Source organism: Leptinotarsa decemlineata, unplaced genomic scaffold (assembly GCF_025532065.1).
Source record: "Leptinotarsa decemlineata unplaced genomic scaffold, Ldec_3_MD MMD2_tig00026328_RagTag_RagTag, whole genome shotgun sequence".
Taxonomy (NCBI): domain Eukaryota; kingdom Metazoa; phylum Arthropoda; class Insecta; order Coleoptera; family Chrysomelidae; genus Leptinotarsa; species Leptinotarsa decemlineata.
Genome location: NW_027412688.1, coordinates 37,732,076 through 37,751,167, shown reverse-complemented (window position 1 = coordinate 37,751,167; position 19,092 = coordinate 37,732,076). Strand labels below are relative to the sequence as shown.

The following is a 19,092-nucleotide window of genomic DNA, read 5'->3' as shown; positions in this document are numbered from 1 at the left end:
CTTTATTTCAACAATCTTCATATTATCCGATGTTTCCGGGTTTATTAGTCTTGATCTATAAGTTTTTATGACCGACGTTTCGTCTGCTACTGCAGTAGACCTTATCAACGGACGAAAGATCTACCTCTTGCTACGATACGCAAAATGAAAATGGCCCTGTTACGTTTTCATTTGAAATGTCGTATAGACGAATGCTCTCGTATCTCACCATTCTTCAGTTATTGGAAAAGTATTTGTGTTATGAAGTGCCGGAACTTCATGTTCATGCATTTCTATGGTCTGCCTGAATAGCCTGAGATAGTACCCCAGGTTTCTTCAAGAACTTCAAGAAAAATTATTAAAATTGATCCGTCAATTCTTAAGTTATAAATGATATAAGTAAGACGAATTCGCAACTTCATTGCATATGATATTTATTGCATATATCAGATAGGTATCTGTCATGATACAAATTTTACCTATCGTACATGTGTATGAGTGAGAATCTTGAATGCCACAAGATCACTGAAGACTGGCAAATTGCTCTAGATAGCAGAGCTAGAATCAAATGAGGAACAAGCAATTTTGTCCTTTCGTTCCGTTCACAGAACACGGGTGTCTGTTCTGTAATATGTGATTCTGATTCGTATGTTCAATGTTTGATGTGTTCTGTGAAAAAGTAAATATCGTGGCACCTGATATCGTTATGAGTGAGTTTTGAACGCTATTTTGAAAATGATGGAAATGGAAGGCCCTCTGAAGTTCATCCCCTCTAAAGCGTCTTCTCTAAAGAAGAAATCAGAAGCTGGATTCCAAGCAGTCTTTTACGAATCATATAAATCGAAAAATCCCAAAAAAGCTACCAAAACCGGCAATGAGGAACCTGTTGATGGAAAGGAAAGTAAAGAGTTCAACATAAGGCAGGCTAAACAAGAAGTTATTAAATTTGGTACATCTGGATTCGATTCCCAAACGAAGAAGGCTGAAAAGATAAATCTACTCATAAAATTAGGTTAGGTCAGCTCCTGCTACACAGTGACTATTACCCCGTTAACGTGAATTCAACATCAGTAATCAAAATGTTATCTCTTCTAGGCGCTAAACCACCGAAAAACAAAAATAAAAATTATAAGCTCTTGCAAGCGGAAAGAAAAACCGAGAAACAAAAGCAAGCGGAACGGAAACAATTTCAGCAGCTAGGTAAAAATGCCATAGGTAAATCGAATGCGAAAGGGAAGAGTTTTGATAGAAAACGAAGGAAAGAAAAGGATGATTTACTAGGGACTTACGGAAAAGTTAAGGTGGGTTGTAGCTCGATGAATAATGATCTTTTGTAATTGTTTAACCTGAAAGCCATATGCCGCTACTTATTTTGTTTATTATATTAGTTGTTTTGTTTGCTATACTAGTTATTTTGTTTATTACTCTACTTATTTTGTTTTAATATTCTACTTACTGTTCTTTATTTATTTCTAGGTCCTGAAGAAAACATGAAAGCTCGGCAAGTATGTTCTAGAAATCGTTCAATTGCTGACGTCTCTCAAGTAACTAGCATTTTGCGTAAATTGGATGAGAGTCTATTGTATATACACTTTATCGATACATTTGTGAAAATATGAATCTTCATTTAGTGAAAATAATATAAGATTTTTTATCAACATTTCCTGGGACTTTTCATCTTCCTTCTTATATAAGTGTACTGATGAGTCAAGTATTTTTCTTTTGAAGGTATGCTGTTCATCAATAAATTATCCTAACTAATAATTTTGTCGTTCAAAACAGTTGACGTAAATTGGTAGCAGAATTTGGTAAATATCAAAAAAGTAATATAAATGAATTGCAACAGTGTAAACCCATTATCAACTATTAGTTTCAAAGTAAACTCTATACATAGATGCAAAAAATTAACTTTCACACAAACTGTAAGGAAAAGCCCCTTCGAAACAGCCCCTTCCACATTTCCTCTTCTTTTGTAACTTGTTAAACACGTTTTCGCCATTTTTCGAAAATGGGATTTCTAAAGGACTACCTAAAGAGTGTTTCAATATACGCACTTTGGAGCAGGATTACTAAATTTTTCCTCAAAATATTTATTTTGGCAATTCAAACGATTTTTTTGGTAATCTATTAGCTTTTCTTTTTGTGGTGGAAAATGTCACGTTTGGGAATAGCAGAGCATGTTTGGACTCATCACATCCACAGGGAAATACACTAGTTTAAGATGAAGTTCAAAGAAGATGCATTTATGTTGTCCAACGACGACAGATTTGACATTTGACTGATCTTAAAATTGAGTGCTCTGTGATCGTGATCTATGAATTCTATGACAGACGGACACGCCTATCATAATGAGACGGAAGACAGAGATAGAAAATTATTCGACTATGTCGATAGTCGTCCTTCGGGACAAAGTGATTGAAATTTGTAAATATATAACCGTGGCCTCGTTCGAATCAATGACGTAATGCAAAACCAAATGAAGTCAAAATGCATGCTTTTCGTCAATGTGGTATGCATGTATGAAAATATATTGAATTGTATAGCAATTCGTACAATTGTATAGCCAGTAGCATCCCTGACGGAAACTTATGATCAAGTGGAAGAACGGTCAACTCCCGCTAAACCGGTGAGAGGAAAGAGGGGATAGGTGAAAGTGTTTGGATTGAAACCTTTTATAAAATGTTTTTAACTGTTTTAAATTTCGTTTGTCATTTTTCAATTTTTAATTTTTTACTTATTTTTATTGTAAATTCATTTCACATTTTTATTGCTCGATGCAATTGATATTTTTTATCTATTCATTTTAATTTTATTTGATGCTACGAAAGTTACCGATGAAAAGATTTTTCAAATTATATTGATATCATGCAGTGACTTATCGGGGCTAACTAGAAATTCACCCTTTCTCCATTACTGATTCCCCTCAAAAATAACTTTCAAGATTTTTCAATATTACTGACTAAATTTATAAATAAAAATGAAACAATCAGAATCAATAAATCGCAGGAGTTGTCTCAGCACACCAATCAAGCTCTTTCGAATCACACCAGACGTACTTTCCCTTCCAGTCAGAATCGAGGGCCAAGAAAAGGGGGGCTCTCGCTCCTTCTTCGATCGTCAGAGGACCCAAATGATCCACCATGTCGGTGTTGACAAACCCCGGGTGCACAGCGTTGATCGATATATTTCGTTTGGGGATTTCTTCGTCGAATAATCTTTGATGGACGAATGTCAAAGCGGATAGGCCTACCTTGGAAACGACGTACGTTATTTCTCCCCAGCCTTCTTGGATATGCGTCCCCGCTTTTGTATCACTGAAAAATATATATTTTATTCAGTTTCTCGAGTGATTATGGTTTTATTAGTCAATTAAAAATTCAATATTTTATAATAATACTAGGTTGTTTGAAGAGTTTTGTTCGTTTTAATGTCATTTGTTTTTGTGGCTCCATATCACAATGAATTTTGTATACATTGATGCTGTCATTGATGTTGATTGGCTAGATACTCCCAATAGCTAAGCCCGTACATTAAAAAAGAAGAGATGGCTTTTGGTATTACAGCCAGCACCCAAGATCTTTCGTATTTGTTCAAGGGAATTACTACTGAGAATGGTAGTTTCTGGGATGAATCTAAATATTAGAGCAAACATTGAATAGATTTAAATTATTCAAGAGTGTTTCTTACTCGAGTGTATGTTTAATAACAATTGAATGAAAAACCATACTCACTGCAGAAACTTGTTCATAAGCTTATTGAGCTGATCAACCGTAAGTTCCGGATTTTTAAACTGCGTTCTGAGTTTTTCTGCAGGAATTCTGCTCAAATGACCAGAAGAACTGGAAATATTCACCACCCTAGCGTTTTTCCTGAGCAGAGGAAATAAAGCCTCACAAACATTAAGAACACCAAAGTAATTCACTTTGAGAGTTTCCTCCGCTTGTTTTTCAAAAGGTACCATTCCCTAACAAAGAGCGATAATATTTGAGCCAATTCAATGTTTATTTTTGAAAAAATCTTGCCTTGAGACGCACTCCAGCGTTGTTGATCAACAAATCCAAGCCCCCGTGTGTCATTTCGATATATTTTCTCAAATTATCGATACTCGACTGATCAGTAACATCTAGCTGGTGATACAGAGGCTTCAATCCGAGTGATTCTAGTTGTTTCACAGCTTCTTTTCCCCTTGTTTCATCTCTCGATGTTAAATACACAACTCCATCAAACTTTTCACAGAGACCCTTCACAATGCCATAACCAAGTCCTTTGTTGCTACCAGTAACCTGAAAAAGGTTCTTACTATAACGAAAGATACGAAAATTATATGATTTATGAATAAGACTTTACCAATTGAAATTTGTGTGGTATGGAATACGTTAGTTATGGATTTTCATCAAGTATCGGCCGATTCCATCATATATATGGTAAGAGAAAAGAATTAGTTTGTTGATCTGAATAATAAGGAAAGTCAGGAAATTCTTCAATCCAACCCTGTGTATATTAATACCGTGTAGTTATTTCATTCTCATGTTTAATTAAATATTTACTTAAATCTTATCAAATATGCGATAAACCGAATAATCTTCAATTAAACTTACTAGAGCGCAACTTAGTCCAATTATTATCGAATATCACTGGACATAACGTTACAACGAATCAACGAAATCGAAAAAGGTCACTCACCACTGCAACTTTCTTGAAAGGCATCGCCTTGTGTATAAACCTCAACAAAGTATCTTGAAAGAGTAAAATCTAAATTGTATTTGTAAAAAAGCATCAGTATTGTGAGATAATGGTGCGCCTCTGTTGGCCGATAAATGAACTGAACAGGAACGCGTTTTGAGAGACAATGAATTATTTCAAGAACTTTGATGTTTACACAACGGATACAAAAGAAAAACAGATGTCCTTGCGATAAGAAATATTTTCATCAACACAGTGCATATCACTACATATTATTTAAGCAAATGTCTTGCACCGTCTGCCTGTCTAAATGCGATAAATTCAAAAACTACTTAACGAGTTTTCCTTAGGTTTTCGACAATGGTCGGAGTGATTCGAAAAGAACATTTATAGAATAGCGCAGAAGACTTTTAGAAACGCAAAAAGAGGAAAAATTAATAAAAGAATATAAATTATCTGTGATAATAATTATACGATTATCACAATAGAAATTATATTTAAGACGCCTTTCGCTTCACGGTGGCTTTATTAGTTGGACTAGTCAAACAAACTATTCTACAATGTCTTTGAAACGACAGTGGATAATTAGAAAACCTAATTACATAAATGATTAATTCTGATGAGACAGGTAAATTTAGGAAAAAAATTACAATACAATATACCTTTTACAATAAAATAGGTGGTTCATAAACCACAGCCATTTAAAATTGCAGCCGTTTATAGGAAATACAAAGTCATATCAGAGACTTGGGACATTTTATTGAGAAGGTATATTAAGTTATACCCTGGTGGCTTACTAGTGACCTTCGATGTGGTCTCCTTGTGCAAAATGGTTTCGATCAAGCACACGATACGACTAATTCCCAGCAGTATTCTTCGACATGTCAACTGAAGTTTCAGTTGACATGTCAAGAAGATGACTGTCGCCCCTGAAGATGACTGTCGCAGTTACAGTCGAAACGTTTGGAGATCATAACCAAAGAAGAGTAGAGCCTTGAAGATGATAGCACGGCCAGCTGTCGAAAGCGCTCGCATATAATAATATAAAGTTATAAAGCTTCAAATCCTTTATGTGGCATATGTTAATATACATAGCATCTTAGCTGGTATTTTATGGGTTGAATCTCATTTCAACTTACTTTTAATAAAAAATATGACTAGCCTCAGTATTAGGGTTAATGGTGCAGAAATAAGTGGTGACTAAAATATGTATCTTGCAAATTTGAAGTTTTCTTCTCGTCCACTATTTATGTATATTTTTTTATATGCTTCTATGGTAGGTACGACCATATCCAGTATATTTATAGGTTAAAACTCTTTTCAACCCACTTTCAATAGCAAAATATGGCTTCAATACTTGGGTCAATGGTATATAAAGCACTCAGCTGTGTCTGATAAGATAATTTTTCGAATTTATATCAAGACACACGGTATTTTTGTACCACTGATATCAAAAGTTTGTAAAACATTTAATAAAAGTTGTAACAAAAAAATCAAATTGACTCTGTTTTTATTTTCCAATTCGCCAAGATTCGAAAGACAAATACAAGTACTTCTGAAAAATCTCGCTGCTACACCTTAGATCTACTCTTAATTCCTTTGAGATAGTTCCCTATGATTTCCTGGGTCTCCTGTTTACTATTATAGTGCACGAAATGTTCCGTGTCTAGTTCTTCTTCTCTGATCATCTTCCCCAACATTTCTTTTTTAGCGAGCTTTTTCGTCAGAGACCTAGCACGCGAAGGAATCTTATCGAATTTTTTTATAAAAGCTTCAGCTTTTGAGATTCCTTCTTCTTTGTTGTTCACCATATCGTCCACCAGTCCAAGAGCCAGGGCTTCTTCCGTAGTGAAGAGCTGGCCGGTGGTGAAAGCCATTTCGGTCTGTCGGAAACCGATGAGGTCCCTCATTCGCTCCATGAACCATACTGGAGCTACCAGCCCTACAAAAGATTACAGAGGTTAATATAATCCAAAATAATGTCACAGGGACCTAAAGAGTAACCCTTGAGGTACAACCTTTCCAGCAAACAAGGTGACGTCATTTTAACGTTCATTTTTTGTCATAATTGTTCATATACGTCTTGTGACCAATAAGATACGTAAAGCTAACGTAATTTCATTGACAACAATATCATGCACATTTTTCAGTAAAAAGATGAAGAAGTGGAAAGCCAAAATCTTTCTTTCCCGAAAATTGATCTCCCCTGAAAATATACCCTTTTCAATTTAATCATCATGATGTAATGATATGACGTATTTGATCTGTAACCTAGAACTGTAGTATAGATATCTACTGTGATAAAACCGTCACATTTTCATTTCCACGCGTCAAATTCTGAAGGATTATGACGTTTCTGAGTAGACTCTGATGAATGACAGAATGGAATGTAACTGTTATATTTCAACGAATGGCAACATCTCACCAACTACCGTTTCGTTTCCTCCTATCCGGTAGTTTTTAGTCATAACTCTGTATTCGCAAGCTATCGAGAATAAGCAGCCCCCAGCTGGGGCATGTCCGTTTATAACAGCCGCAGTTGGATACGAAGTAGTGGACAGTTTCATCCATGTTTGTCTTACTACGTTCCAATACCTCTTCATCCTTTCCTTATCATGCTGCTTATAAATTTCGAACAAGTCCAGTCCGCCACTGAAAACTCCTACAAAACATTAGGTTTGTGATTTGTAAATATATTAATCTATACTAACCATCCCTCGATGACGTCAGAATAAAACCCCTGGCCTTTTCTTTTTCTAGGTTGGTAATTGTAGCAGATAGTTCTTCAAGAATTTCAGAGTTTAGAGTGTTGACAGGTGGTTTCTGTAAACTTACAGTCGCTATTCCTGAACTATCATTTACCACGACAGAAATCAAGCTGGAGATATTCCGGTTTGGAATAATTTTCGAAAAATCAAATCTTTTTCTAAATATTCTTACCATGTTTCACCGAGGTGTTATCAACTGATAACCTTCAACCTAGTGTGTGTTTATAAAGTATTTATTTGTGGATCAAGTCAAGGTCGTGAACTCTGATCATTGGTAATACAGTGTGGTTTTTTTTCTCAAGAAATATACTAGAGGGAATTCCATAATTTATTATTGTTCAAGAAATGTTTATGATTTATGTTTATGAACATAAAACAGAAAAATGTTCATTAGTAATACTAGTAAATATAAGATTGGTCGTTTGTGGAACGATGTATGATATTTGATTTATTTTGTGAATTATTGGCATCTGCACGGGGATTTCCAGATGTGATACAAAAACAATTAAATAGCTTTCAGTTTAAAGGTCATCAAGAAATTATTTCTTCAAGTAGAAATGTCTCGTTTCCTGTCTCCTTGTCTGAGAAGTGAATTAAATAAATCTGGTGACCATATCGAATAGAGTTACAGCTGCCATACTGAGTTATGGCCTCTTCTTCAAGATGTGCAGTAGATGTGTAGAAATCTGTTATCAGTTTGTTAGATTATTCGAGCCGTAAACATACAAATTCAGGTTAGTGATGGAGTATACATAAACATATTTTAAATAAATATTACTGGAGTTCAGTCCCAACACCAAACCGTTATTTTTAACACCTCGACACGTGTTTCGATCACCAAGTGATCATCTTCAAGAGGAAGATTAAACTGTGAGTGTTAACAAATGGTGACTTCAAACGGTAAGCAGCTAATTCGTACAGCTCAAAATGAAACATTCCGTTATTTTTTTGTTTTGATAGTTTACTCTTTTTTGAGTTGATTGATTATGAGTTCAAGACAGTAGTGTGTCGAAATAAATAGAAAAATGGTGAATATAAAAATAAATTTCGCAAACGCCAAGCATTAAAAATCACAAAGACAGCTGATAGGACCGGATTTACCATTTGACTCATTTCTAATATTCTCAATAGACGTATCTAGATGATGAATTTTCCTTTATTGGGTTAACTGAAATTATTGTGATAACTTGTGTCACTGATTTTATTATCTTGATTACAAAATTATATCTCTGTTACAAAATGAAGTGGGGAAATTCTTTCTGATTGTCTGTTTCTCCATAATAGGTATACATGAAAATGCAATGAAAAATGATATATTTATCATTCACAGATATTTCTTTTGATGAAAACTGAGACGTTAGACTAAACAAAACATTTTCATAAGATATGCACTATTTTAAAAAAAACAACTATCGTATCCGTGAAGGAAATCAAGAAAATTTTTGATGACAATAACTATTTGTGTAGTGAAACAGTGAAATTAAGAAGTATAGTATTAATAAGGAGTACATATTGTGTAAAGGAAGACTCCTGCACCCCTGGACAACGTATATGTCAAGGTCGTATAGTACCAACAGGAACTGAGGCCAATAAACTAAGAAGGAAGAGAGAATGTCAACATAACCTAAAGAAAATAGGTCAATTGCACTAATATATCTTTAAGTTACAGAAAATGGTATGTATATCAATTATATATTATCGAAAATTAGTGACAATGTATATTTTAGGGTAAAACGAAGAAAACTCGCAAAATAGTAGAAAGGCGCTACGCCAAAATGAAGAAAATGATCAGTTTGAGTGACCCACGGATAAAGGAGTCCCTCAGACAACCCCCGAAGAAGAAAAAACCCGAAGACCCTCATCAGATGAAAGTGAACGAAGTTCCTCAAATCAGCTCGGCATTGTTCCGTCAGTATAACACCCAGTTGGGCCCCCCCTACCATATACTCGTCGACACCAATTTTGTCAACTTCTCTGTGAAAAACAAGCTGGACATCATTGAGAATATGATGGACTGCCTCTACGCCAAATGCATTCCATACATCACGGACTGTGTCTTAGGGGAACTGGAGAAACTCGGCCAAAAGTACAGGGTAGCTCTGAAAATAGTCAAAGACCCCCGCTTCGAACGGATCCGATGTATGCACCAGGGAACGTACGCTGACGATTGCCTGGTGCAACGTGTCACACAACATAAGTGTTACATAGTGGCAACAAACGATAAAGACTTGAAAAGGCGGATCCGGAAAATTCCGGGGGTGCCGATTATGTATGTGTCGCAACACAGGTATACTATCGAGAGGATGCCTGATGCTTACGGGGCGCCAAAGTAGTGAAATAAATGTTTTTTTAATAGTTATTGTGTCTGTACTTTGTTGACCTTTTTGGGAATTTCTGTCTTCCACAATCTAAAAAAAATTTTGAGGAAAAATGTGATCTTAACGTGGAAAATGTGCTGTTCATCTAAACATTGTCTAAAAAGATCTGAAATATTTGTAGATAACTTACTTTCTGGAAGCTAAAATGTTCATACTGCAAGCTATATATATTTATTTGAAATAGGAATTCCTAATATACATACAAATTTTAATAATTATGATAAATGTGTTAAAATTCTTAATATTATAAATTAATATTATAAAATAAATGAAAACATCAATTTTTATATCAATCTGTTGAAAAATATTGCATAAAAGCAAGTATAAAAATGTGTGATTATAAATTTGACAGTATTTTTAAGCTAAAAAGAAAAGAAAGTTAAAAGTCCATATCTTCATACATGGTGTCGTGAGTTTAAGATCTTTGGCCTCCAATCTTCTTGTTATCACCTAACAATTCATCAATACTATTGATTCGGCATCTTGCCTTTCGAATCTATATCGAATTCTCAGTCTTTGGATAGGATAGATAGATCATGGATTTTTTTTTTGAGAGCGGAGCTGTTTTGGTTTCTCCAGATATATCCAGTTCTTCGAATCATAGGTTTCAGGTCGACAACAGTTCTTTTTCTATAATGGCCATTATTCACATTCATATGTTTAAACTTCTGGAGTCCCTCGAGGTTCCAATCTCGGTCATAGGTTGACAATTTAGATACCAGGACGTTGATTTTGCAGATGATTTAAAACTTTTGTCTTTAATCAATGTCCTAATGATATAATCAGCACCATGCGTCATCATTTCAGAAAATTTGTAACTCTAGTGATTTGAAAGTAAACTATACCAATATACCAAATGAGAAAAAAATTTCAATAATTTATTGTACAACTATTCAAGGAAAATAAAAAATTTATTTCTAGATAAATTTCAATTAGAACAATAAAAATTAATTGGCACTCTGGGGCGACTTCATTGATTCCTGTGGCGCATTTGCTTTTTCAGCTGCAGGAAAACTCGGAAAAACCTGCAACACGACATCGTCTGAAGATCTTGATTTGCCAATGTCCTCTCTCTCATAAAACAAAATGTAGGGTGTCTCCAGAGGCTTCAATAAATTCAATGCATCGTCAGAACACTTCGTGACATGACTATCGTCAAACTTAAACCAGTCCGTTTCTTCTTTGACCAAGGCGTAATAATGACCAAATTCAACGCCAGAACCACAATGCACAATGACTGCATGAATATTGTAATAGTGATCTAGATTGAAATGTTCATCTATCTTGAACTTTCAAAAGAGATTGGTTTAGATCTATTTCGATTTTCCGTTTTCTGCTTGTCTTCAGAAGTAATATAGATAACTGGTGAAAATTTTATATCACATACTAGACAGTTCCACAATTTTTTTTATGAAAACTTTCTCCAAAGTAACTTTGAAGACAGCAAGTATACTCCTCCAAAAACCTATCCACTCAGCTCCACTTTCAAAAATCATCCAAGAAAACACTCCCTCTCCCTTCGATAAATAACTCAACAAAACCTATGATCGCATATATTTATTTACAAATCAAAACTATAATCTGACAAACTACTCTCACTCATCTTGTCTGCCTCTTCATTTTCCTCTTCAGACACAGAAAGTAGAGGCCCGTTAGTAACCAGAAGCCCCCGTTCCCAGAAATCAGAAACTAACTGCGCTTTGGCCAGAGAATCTTCCCCGAGCAAATCTTCCACTTGAATGAACTTCGGGTAACTATTCTGCAGCTTCTTCACGCAGGGTATCATATTGCGATCTATCGTCAGGACCTGTTCTTCCTCCCCATGGTACACCTTAGCGTTTTCCGTGTTGTAGTAGATCTTCGGAATGTCACCCTCCATCACCAAGCGAAGGCAATGGTACCTGACAAGTCTGACCTCCGTATCCATGCCTATTTCGACTCTGCAAAGTATAACTCCTGCATTTCAAACTAACTTGATAACTGACTCTCACCTGTTGAACACCTTTCCGTCTTTCATAAAATCCCCGTCGTACTTGGAAGTATAGTTTACTTCCTGTTTGGAGAGTACAGGGGGCAAGGAATCGTACATGAACTTCCTACCAAGCTGATCTGCTGCCTGATCGATATCCACGTGTTTCGAAAGGCTTTTCATCAACTTCTGTACGTTAGCCTTTATTGCCGACCTTTTCTGGGATTTTGCTTTTCTGTTGACGTGCCCTGTGTGCTTCAAGAAGTTCAGTGGTAGACCTTTCCTAAAAAGCGAAATATTACCGAGCTTGGCCAGAGTGCCCCAAGAACCAAGGCTGTCATTGATAAAAGAAGAAGAATGACCTCAGCTACAATGACATTACCATGAACATAACCTCAAAAAAACAGAAGAACGGCTTAGTTGAAAGGAGGTTATCAACCCTATTCGCAACTCACCTGAATTCCAGATCTTCTGCTGCTGCTTTTTTCAGAGCGGCTGGCAGGACATGCTCCAATAAATCGGCGTACGAGTTGTGTTGATAAACGGAAACTGTTATGTGTAGCGAGTGGGCTTCTTCGTCGGTCCTACCTTCGTGGATGGTGCCTCTGGGAAAGTACAAGAGGTCTCCGGCGTTCAGGGTTACTTCCATGCAGGGCTCTCCTATATCTTCCGGTTTAAGATTGGGACTGGAATCTCTCGCAAGGACATCGCTACCACTAGGAAATGATGATAAATTTAAAATGTCTTTTAATTATTATCAATAACTTTGATATTGAAGATATCAAGTGGTTCACAGGTTTGGAAATAAAATGCATTGCTCAAAATGCATAATAGTAATGAAGCGACTTTATTCATCAGTTTGCCACGAATAATGGAGAATAACAAAATATAATTAATTCAGTAATAAGGCGTCGTCCAAGTATTACATAAGCACTATAGGGGGCGGAGGTCTCTGCCTTGCTTATTTTTAATGACACGGGAGGCGGGGGGGGGGGGCTCTAGATGGTGGTTATGTCGGCAGTATTTATTTACTTTTTTACACATAAAGCAATCCACACATTGTCTATGTTTGAAAACTGCATATAACAATAAATTGATGGATGTGGTAGGAAATTACCACTTTTATTTGGTAACGAAACTGCAGTAATGTTAGTTACTACAGTTTCATACTATAAATTTATATGTATTGAATGTATATTTACATGTTTGTTTACATAGTTATTATCAAATCCGCATTAACAGTTTAAATTGTATATTAACTTTTGTTTTTTTTATTATGTCCACTTTGGATAATCATTTTATAAGTATAAATAAGCATACAACAACATTAGAGATCAGATGAATCTATTATCTTTAAAGAATAGAAGAATTATTCTAGATGTATGTTTTTAAAGCAAAATTTTAACTGGCAACATCAACAGTGAGGAGATTTTATCTTTAATTAATTCGAATGTCAACAGACAGACCATAGTCAGTACCGAAACATTTAAGATACCGTACCACTCCACAGATTATGGTTTTTTTCTCTGTTGTCACTCGAATGCTCAGAAATGGGAATATGTATCAAAAGGTTGATATATTTAGCAGCTCCATAAATACCATCAAAATTGAACTGAGTCGCATTATTTCCTGAAATATTTCCTTTGATTATTCTATACTATTTCATCATTATATATAACTATAAAATGTATAGTATATTTCCTAGTAAAAATGTATGGTATATATATGTATGTATATATATATATATATATATATATATATATATATATATATATATGTGTGTATATATATATATATATATATATATATATGTATGTATATGTGTGTGTGTATATATATCATATCATATTTATCATATTTATTGTATTGTTATCATTTTCAATTGTATAAATTGTATAAAAATTGTATATTGATTTTGAGAATCCTGTTGTTACAGTGCTTTTGTATAATATGATTATATTAAAATAATAAAATTATATTGTTTTCTTTTCATACTATATATCATATTATTATTGTGCTATGTATTTATTATCTTAAGTTCAGTTTAAGATTTTACAAACTTTTTTTCTTTTTCTCCATGATAAAATTGAACTGTGATTTTATCACTATATTATTGTATTGCGTTTTATATTGTATTATGTATTTATTATCTTCAATAATTATAATAATAATAAAAGTTTTTATTGGTGAATATCAAAGGGCCATCGACCGAAGTCCATTAGCCAGTGTACCATTTTTAAATATTTCCAGTGCTTACATAATAGATACATAAAATATATACATTATACATATGGAGCAGATGATATTCCCATGTACATTTGGAAAAGAATTCTTCCAACGATAATAAAACCATTAACATATCTGATTAATCTGTCATTTGTAAAAGGTGTCTTTCCGCAAGAAATGAAAATCGGAAAAGTAACTCCCATTTTCAAGAAAAACAACCCGAACTTAATGGAAAATTATCGTCCAGTAACAGTACCATATGGACTATCAAAGATATTCGAATATGCATTTTTGGATCGACTTACTTCATTTTTGAATCTACACAAAATATTAACAAACACGCAGCATGGCTTTCGTGCAGAAAAATCAACTAATACTGCCATTTTTTCATTATATAATGAGGTAATTAGATATATTGAGGCCGGTGAATGCCCGGCAGCGATATTCTGCGATTTGAGTCGGGCATTCGGCTGCGTCAATCATCAAAAACTTTTACAGAAATTGTAAAGATATGGACTAAGAGGTGCATCTCTCAACTGGATATCCTCATTCCTTGAAGGTAGGAGACAATATGTATCTCTCCAGTGTACGGTCAAAAATGAAATCCAGAGAATAAATTCTGAGCCTTTCAGTGTAGATATGGGAGTACCTCAAGGGTCCATTCTGGGCCCGATCCTTTTTATTCTATATGTAAACAATATTTTGTTTACATTGTTGTTTCTGAAGTTCATTATACAGCTTATGCCGACGACATTTCTATGATCATCTCGGCATCAGATGATGAAATATTGAAAGACAAATGTGCTTCTGCAGTTGAACATATATCAGAATTTTTCAATTATCATGATTTATTTTTTAACTCGGATAAAACAAATATTATTCGTTTTCATAATAGACAAAATAGGATGGAAGACTTCAGTTTCAGTGCTGTTTCAGTTTCAGTTCCTGGGTATTCTTCTTGATGAAAACTTGAACTGGAATGCTCATTGCCAGCATCTAATTTCTAAGCTTAATTCAATGAAATTTCTATTTATGAATCTGCGGACAGTTTTAACTACCACTCAACTAATGAGCATTTATTATGCTCAAGTTGATTCAAGACTGAGGTATGGTGTCTGCTTCTGGGGGTGGGTCATCCATGACTCATAACATATTCATTGCTCAAAAACGCATTATACGGTGTATTGCGAATGTCTCAAGGAGAGAATCTTGCAGACAAATCATCATAACACTCACATCTGTTTATATATTTGAAATATGCAGCTACATATTCAAAAACAAAACACATTTCAAAATGAATAAAAATGTTCATCACTATGACACTAGAACAAAAAATAGATTTCATGTGCCATATGCAAGACTAAGAGTGACTTCATTTGCACCAGAATACATTGGAATAAAAATATTCGACAAACTGCCCGATCATTTAAGGGAAGAACATAATTATGTGATGTTCAAGAGAAATTTAAAGAGTTTTCTAATTGAACAATGTTTTTATTCATTGAATGAATTTTTTAGATTAGATAAGTAGGGTATTATTTTAGTTTTAAGGTGTTGTTTCAACTTGTATGTTTCTTATACTCTGTTTTTATCTTTATTTTTATTTCTTTTATGGACTATTCCTATACAATGTATATTGTCTACACGGAAAATAAAGTATTATTATTATTATTATTATATTTCCAACAAAAAAAAATATGACAGTGATTTGATGTTTTCCCAAATAGTTTTTTCTGGGTATTTGAATTTGGATGGTTGTCCTAAAGCTCTTTCCCTACATAATGCCTGTAGGGTCTCTAAGTTAGTTTCATTTTTGGCAAAGCGGTTTCCTAGGTCTGATAGTTTCTCCTTAATAGGTTTCACTTTTGTATTTCTATAAAGCAGTGTGTTTGAGGGTGATGTATTTTGGTAATACTCCTTAGTGTAGATGTTTCAGCTGTTTGGAGATTTTTTAATGCAGGATTACGACAACTTAAATAAAATACATGGGCATATTCGAGAAGTGGACGACAGATCATTTTATATATTTTAGCTGCAGTTTTAGTGTTGATTCCTGTTTTTTTAAATGCAAGACTCCCAAAGTGTTTTCCTCTATTGATGCATTTCTTTTTAATCATTTTTGTATGGCTGTTCAAGTTGATTTTGTGGTCAATGTTAACTCCCAAGTATTTTACTGATTGCCTGCTTCTTACCGTTTCGTTGTTGATGTTTATTGTTGGTAGCATCTCTGAAGTGTTGTGATGAAAACTGATGAATTGTGATTTTTCCGGGTTTGGTCTCAGTCTTCAGTTATTGAACCAGAGCGTTTTCCTGTCAACGAGATTTTGCAGTTCCTCTATTGTAAGTGTATTAACTTTAGTTTAGTTGAGATTTTACTTTTTTTTTCAACAAATTGTAATTGGGACTACCCTTTGAATAAATAAATAAATAAATTGACATGTTCGATACCATGTAGTTGTTCCATGAATGAATAAATTTCTTTTTTCCTTTCTAAGGACATTTTCAAACTCGTACATTGAATGTATAAATGTGTACATTAAATGTATAAATTTGAAAATGTCCTTATATTTCAAAATTCAAATTTTTTATTTGGTTCATAACAAAGCTACAGCTTTAGAACATGTCACAAAATACCATCAAATTAACATATGCCAAAAGTAAAATATAAAATCTTCAGAAGATACAGTGCAATAAAAATATTAATACAGTACATACATACAATCGTGAAAGGCATCTTTGCTGTATGGTCCAGGGAATGAATGGAAAAAGTCATTAATACCATATAGGGGATTTTCCTTAAGTAATGTTTTTAAATGTTTTTTGAATTTAGTATAGTTCAGAGAACGTACTGTAAGAGGTAGGGCATTGTACATTTTAATATCAATAGTATCGTCCATTCTTTGTAACCAGGTTTGAGGTATAATCAAATTATCTTTATTTCTAGTATTGTGACCGTGTATATCGGTCACAACAGAGTAACTATTAATGTTTTGTTTGACATATAGTAACTTTACAAAAATTATCAGAGAGTGAAGTGTCATTATTCTCAACTTTTTAAAGATTGGTTTGCAGGAGTCTTCAAAATTAGCTTCTATAATAGATCTTACAGCCCTCTTCTGAACGACGAATATAGCATTTGAATGAAACTGAGCTGCCGTGCTCCAGACAGACAAGCCATATCTAATAATGGATTCGAACAGTGCATAAAAAGTAGTTATTGCAGCGGATTGGTTAATAAGTTGTTTAACTTTTCTTATAGCAAATACTGCACTATTTAGTCTATAGCAAAATGTACATAGGATGAAACTACAATAATGTGGTAAAAAACAAACAGTTTCAATTCTCTTCTCTTTTCTTATAACAATGTTTAGGTAAGCATGGGGGCAGGTAAATAATTGCAATGAATATGCTTACGTAATTCTCGAACAGCCCCTCATTCACATAGAAACATGATGAAAAAGTGAAGTGTCTAAAACTAACCTTGGCTTATACAGTTTCCAATGCTTCCTCCCTTCAAGCTGCACAACAAAAGCCTCAATATCATCATAATGAGGGGCAAAACCCTGACTGCCAGGTGGCGTCAGGTACACGTTAGCACCCACCATCGTGCCGAAATACTCCTGCAGGGTCGACAACAACAACTGCACTTTCTGGTCATACGTGTGCGGGTTGAGAACCCTCACGCTGCACCCGTTAGAGTAGTAATCGTACAAACCTGATGCCACAACTCTACCTTCTTCGTTGTGTACCTCTTTGACGCCATTTTCATATGAAACCACATCAACATTCCTCGTGTAGTACAGAGGAAACTCCCTGAAAATATCGTCCAGTCTTTGGGTAGTCAGCAAGTGACTGAAGTAGTTTGGAGTCTCGCGACTGATGTGTAGCGCTTCACTCTCCCAGTATCTGTCGAAGAACTGGGCGGGAGATACGGGGGCTATGAGCCACTTGAAAAGTTTGAGACCGTCTGGAGATGGGTCGGTTTTGTTCAGCTGCGAAATGTACTCCGCTACGGTAGAATCTTCGAGTTGGGTATCTGTTGAAGAGATCGGAAATGGTTTGTCAATGGGGACCAACAAAGGGGGTTGTTCTTCGTCTTCTGTTGAAGATTGTCGTGGACTCTCGATCCTAACAGGCTTTATTCTTCCGATTCCTTTTTTTCTCCCATTAGAATCTTTTGAAATCTTTTCATTGTCAATTTTCATAAAACTTTGTTTGCTGGCATTGAAAATAGTTTTATCTTTTATTTTTGTATGTTTCTCTGTCCCTTTGTGAGCTTTGACTACTTTTTGAACATCGTTTTTTCCATTCTGTGACGGTATATCGAAGTCTTTCTTAATTTTCTTTCCTGAGGGAGAATTACTTGGAATGTTTTTGGTTTTATGTTTTTTTGTACCAAGCGACTGTTTTTTGTACACGGAAAAAGCCGAAACAGGGGAAGACATCTTGTGATGGCCTCAAAAACTTCTACGAGGATTGTGAAAAGAAAAATATCCTAAGATTGTGTGGACAATTCATTAAAACAACACTTTTTAAAAAACCGCACAAGATGCCTAGTGTAAAAAGTTAGGTTACTTCTAACTTCTCTTTCTTTATTATAAGTGGCCGTTGCTGCCCACTCGGGCGCATTTGGCCAGGACTCTCCTGTCAAGGTCGACAGGAGCTTCATCGGGGGCGCAATGATCTTGTTCGGAACAATACTGTTACTCAAATTTGAATAAATGGGTGAGACGAATTACTTCCACTTATGGAAAGCACAAGAAACCACAACACTATATGAAAACAGTTGACGTAACTTTGTTTTTGTTTTACCATATGGCTTCGTTTCAATAAGTCCGATAGATGTCGCATCTGGCTGATGAACTTCACAATTCACATGATGAATATTTACGAATTAGGTGTGTTCATTAAATACATATCAGAGAGCTCGATTATCTCGCTTCACTCATTTATAATCAATTCCATATTATTTGCTTTCATCGAACACATCAGCCAGTCACTTTCGAATATAGTATAAATAATCTGACCTTACATTCTGCTTTCGAAACCAAATATCTGAGTGAATGTGAACCTAGACTTCACACTCAGT

At 34.8% G+C, this 19,092-nt stretch overlaps 5 protein-coding genes across 5 annotated transcripts; 2 read left to right on the top strand and 3 right to left on the bottom strand.

Moving 5' to 3' along the window:
• Window positions 1–641: 641 nt before the first annotated feature.
• Window positions 642–1,639, top strand: LOC111516227 (uncharacterized). Its single transcript, XM_023172406.2, has 3 exons — window positions 642–991; window positions 1,075–1,280; window positions 1,456–1,639. The coding sequence occupies exons 1-3, from the start codon at window positions 715–717 to the stop codon at window positions 1,471–1,473; spliced, it is 501 nt and encodes a 166-aa protein (XP_023028174.2). The 5' UTR covers window positions 642–714; the 3' UTR covers window positions 1,474–1,639.
• A 1,282-nt stretch (window positions 1,640–2,921) lies between these two features.
• LOC111516230 (carbonyl reductase [NADPH] 1) lies at window positions 2,922–4,881 on the bottom strand. Its single transcript, XM_023172409.2, has 4 exons — window positions 4,663–4,881; window positions 4,002–4,262; window positions 3,711–3,943; window positions 2,922–3,293 (listed from the first exon to the last, which is right to left on the bottom strand). Exons 1-4 carry the CDS (start codon window positions 4,684–4,686, stop codon window positions 2,972–2,974), a joined length of 840 nt encoding a protein of 279 aa, XP_023028177.2. The 5' UTR covers window positions 4,687–4,881; the 3' UTR covers window positions 2,922–2,971.
• Window positions 4,882–6,155: 1,274 nt separating this feature from the next.
• LOC111516229 (enoyl-CoA delta isomerase 1, mitochondrial) lies at window positions 6,156–7,660 on the bottom strand. The gene is made up of 3 exons (XM_023172408.2): window positions 7,374–7,660; window positions 7,088–7,324; window positions 6,156–6,604 (listed from the first exon to the last, which is right to left on the bottom strand). The coding sequence occupies exons 1-3, from the start codon at window positions 7,603–7,605 to the stop codon at window positions 6,234–6,236; spliced, it is 840 nt and encodes a 279-aa protein (XP_023028176.2). The 5' UTR covers window positions 7,606–7,660; the 3' UTR covers window positions 6,156–6,233.
• Window positions 7,661–8,865: 1,205 nt separating this feature from the next.
• On the top strand, window positions 8,866–9,789 carry Bka (FCF1 rRNA-processing protein Bka). The gene is made up of 2 exons (XM_074182391.1): window positions 8,866–9,105; window positions 9,158–9,789. Exons 1-2 carry the CDS (start codon window positions 9,103–9,105, stop codon window positions 9,761–9,763), a joined length of 609 nt encoding a protein of 202 aa, XP_074038492.1. The 5' UTR covers window positions 8,866–9,102; the 3' UTR covers window positions 9,764–9,789.
• A 1,561-nt stretch (window positions 9,790–11,350) lies between these two features.
• NO66 (Bifunctional lysine-specific demethylase and histidyl-hydroxylase NO66) lies at window positions 11,351–18,602 on the bottom strand. The gene is made up of 4 exons (XM_074181972.1): window positions 17,484–18,602; window positions 12,233–12,493; window positions 11,800–12,060; window positions 11,351–11,748 (listed from the first exon to the last, which is right to left on the bottom strand). The coding sequence occupies exons 1-4, from the start codon at window positions 18,446–18,448 to the stop codon at window positions 11,370–11,372; spliced, it is 1,866 nt and encodes a 621-aa protein (XP_074038073.1). The 5' UTR covers window positions 18,449–18,602; the 3' UTR covers window positions 11,351–11,369.
• Between the last annotated feature and the right edge of the window lie 490 nt (window positions 18,603–19,092).

What these genes read in the sequence shown, in the direction of transcription:
- LOC111516227 (XM_023172406.2), top strand. Translation starts at nt 715, where the DNA reads ATGATGGAAATGGAAGGCCCTCTGAAGTTCATCCCCTCTAAAGCGTCT. An exon ending in AAATCTACTCATAAAATTAG is followed by an intron (nt 992 to 1,074) that starts GTTAGGTCAGCT and finishes TATCTCTTCTAG; the next exon opens with GCGCTAAACCACCGAAAAAC.
- NO66 (XM_074181972.1), bottom strand. Translation starts at nt 18,448, where the DNA reads ATGTCTTCCCCTGTTTCGGCTTTTTCCGTGTACAAAAAACAGTCGCTT. An exon ending in TGGAAACTGTATAAGCCAAG is followed by an intron (nt 12,494 to 17,483) that starts GTTAGTTTTAGA and finishes ATCATTTCCTAG; the next exon opens with TGGTAGCGATGTCCTTGCGA. An exon ending in GACGGAAAGGTGTTCAACAG is followed by an intron (nt 11,749 to 11,799) that starts GTGAGAGTCAGT and finishes TATACTTTGCAG; the next exon opens with AGTCGAAATAGGCATGGATA.
- LOC111516230 (XM_023172409.2), bottom strand. Translation starts at nt 4,686, where the DNA reads ATGCCTTTCAAGAAAGTTGCAGTG. An exon ending in CTTTCAAGAAAGTTGCAGTG is followed by an intron (nt 4,263 to 4,662) that starts GTGAGTGACCTT and finishes AACCTTTTTCAG; the next exon opens with GTTACTGGTAGCAACAAAGG. An exon ending in CTTATGAACAAGTTTCTGCA is followed by an intron (nt 3,294 to 3,710) that starts GTGAGTATGGTT and finishes TATATTTTTCAG; the next exon opens with TGATACAAAAGCGGGGACGC.
- LOC111516229 (XM_023172408.2), bottom strand. Translation starts at nt 7,605, where the DNA reads ATGGTAAGAATATTTAGAAAAAGATTTGATTTTTCGAAAATTATTCCA. An exon ending in TCTGACGTCATCGAGGGATG is followed by an intron (nt 7,325 to 7,373) that starts GTTAGTATAGAT and finishes AATGTTTTGTAG; the next exon opens with GAGTTTTCAGTGGCGGACTG. An exon ending in AGGAAACGAAACGGTAGTTG is followed by an intron (nt 6,605 to 7,087) that starts GTGAGATGTTGC and finishes AATCTTTTGTAG; the next exon opens with GGCTGGTAGCTCCAGTATGG.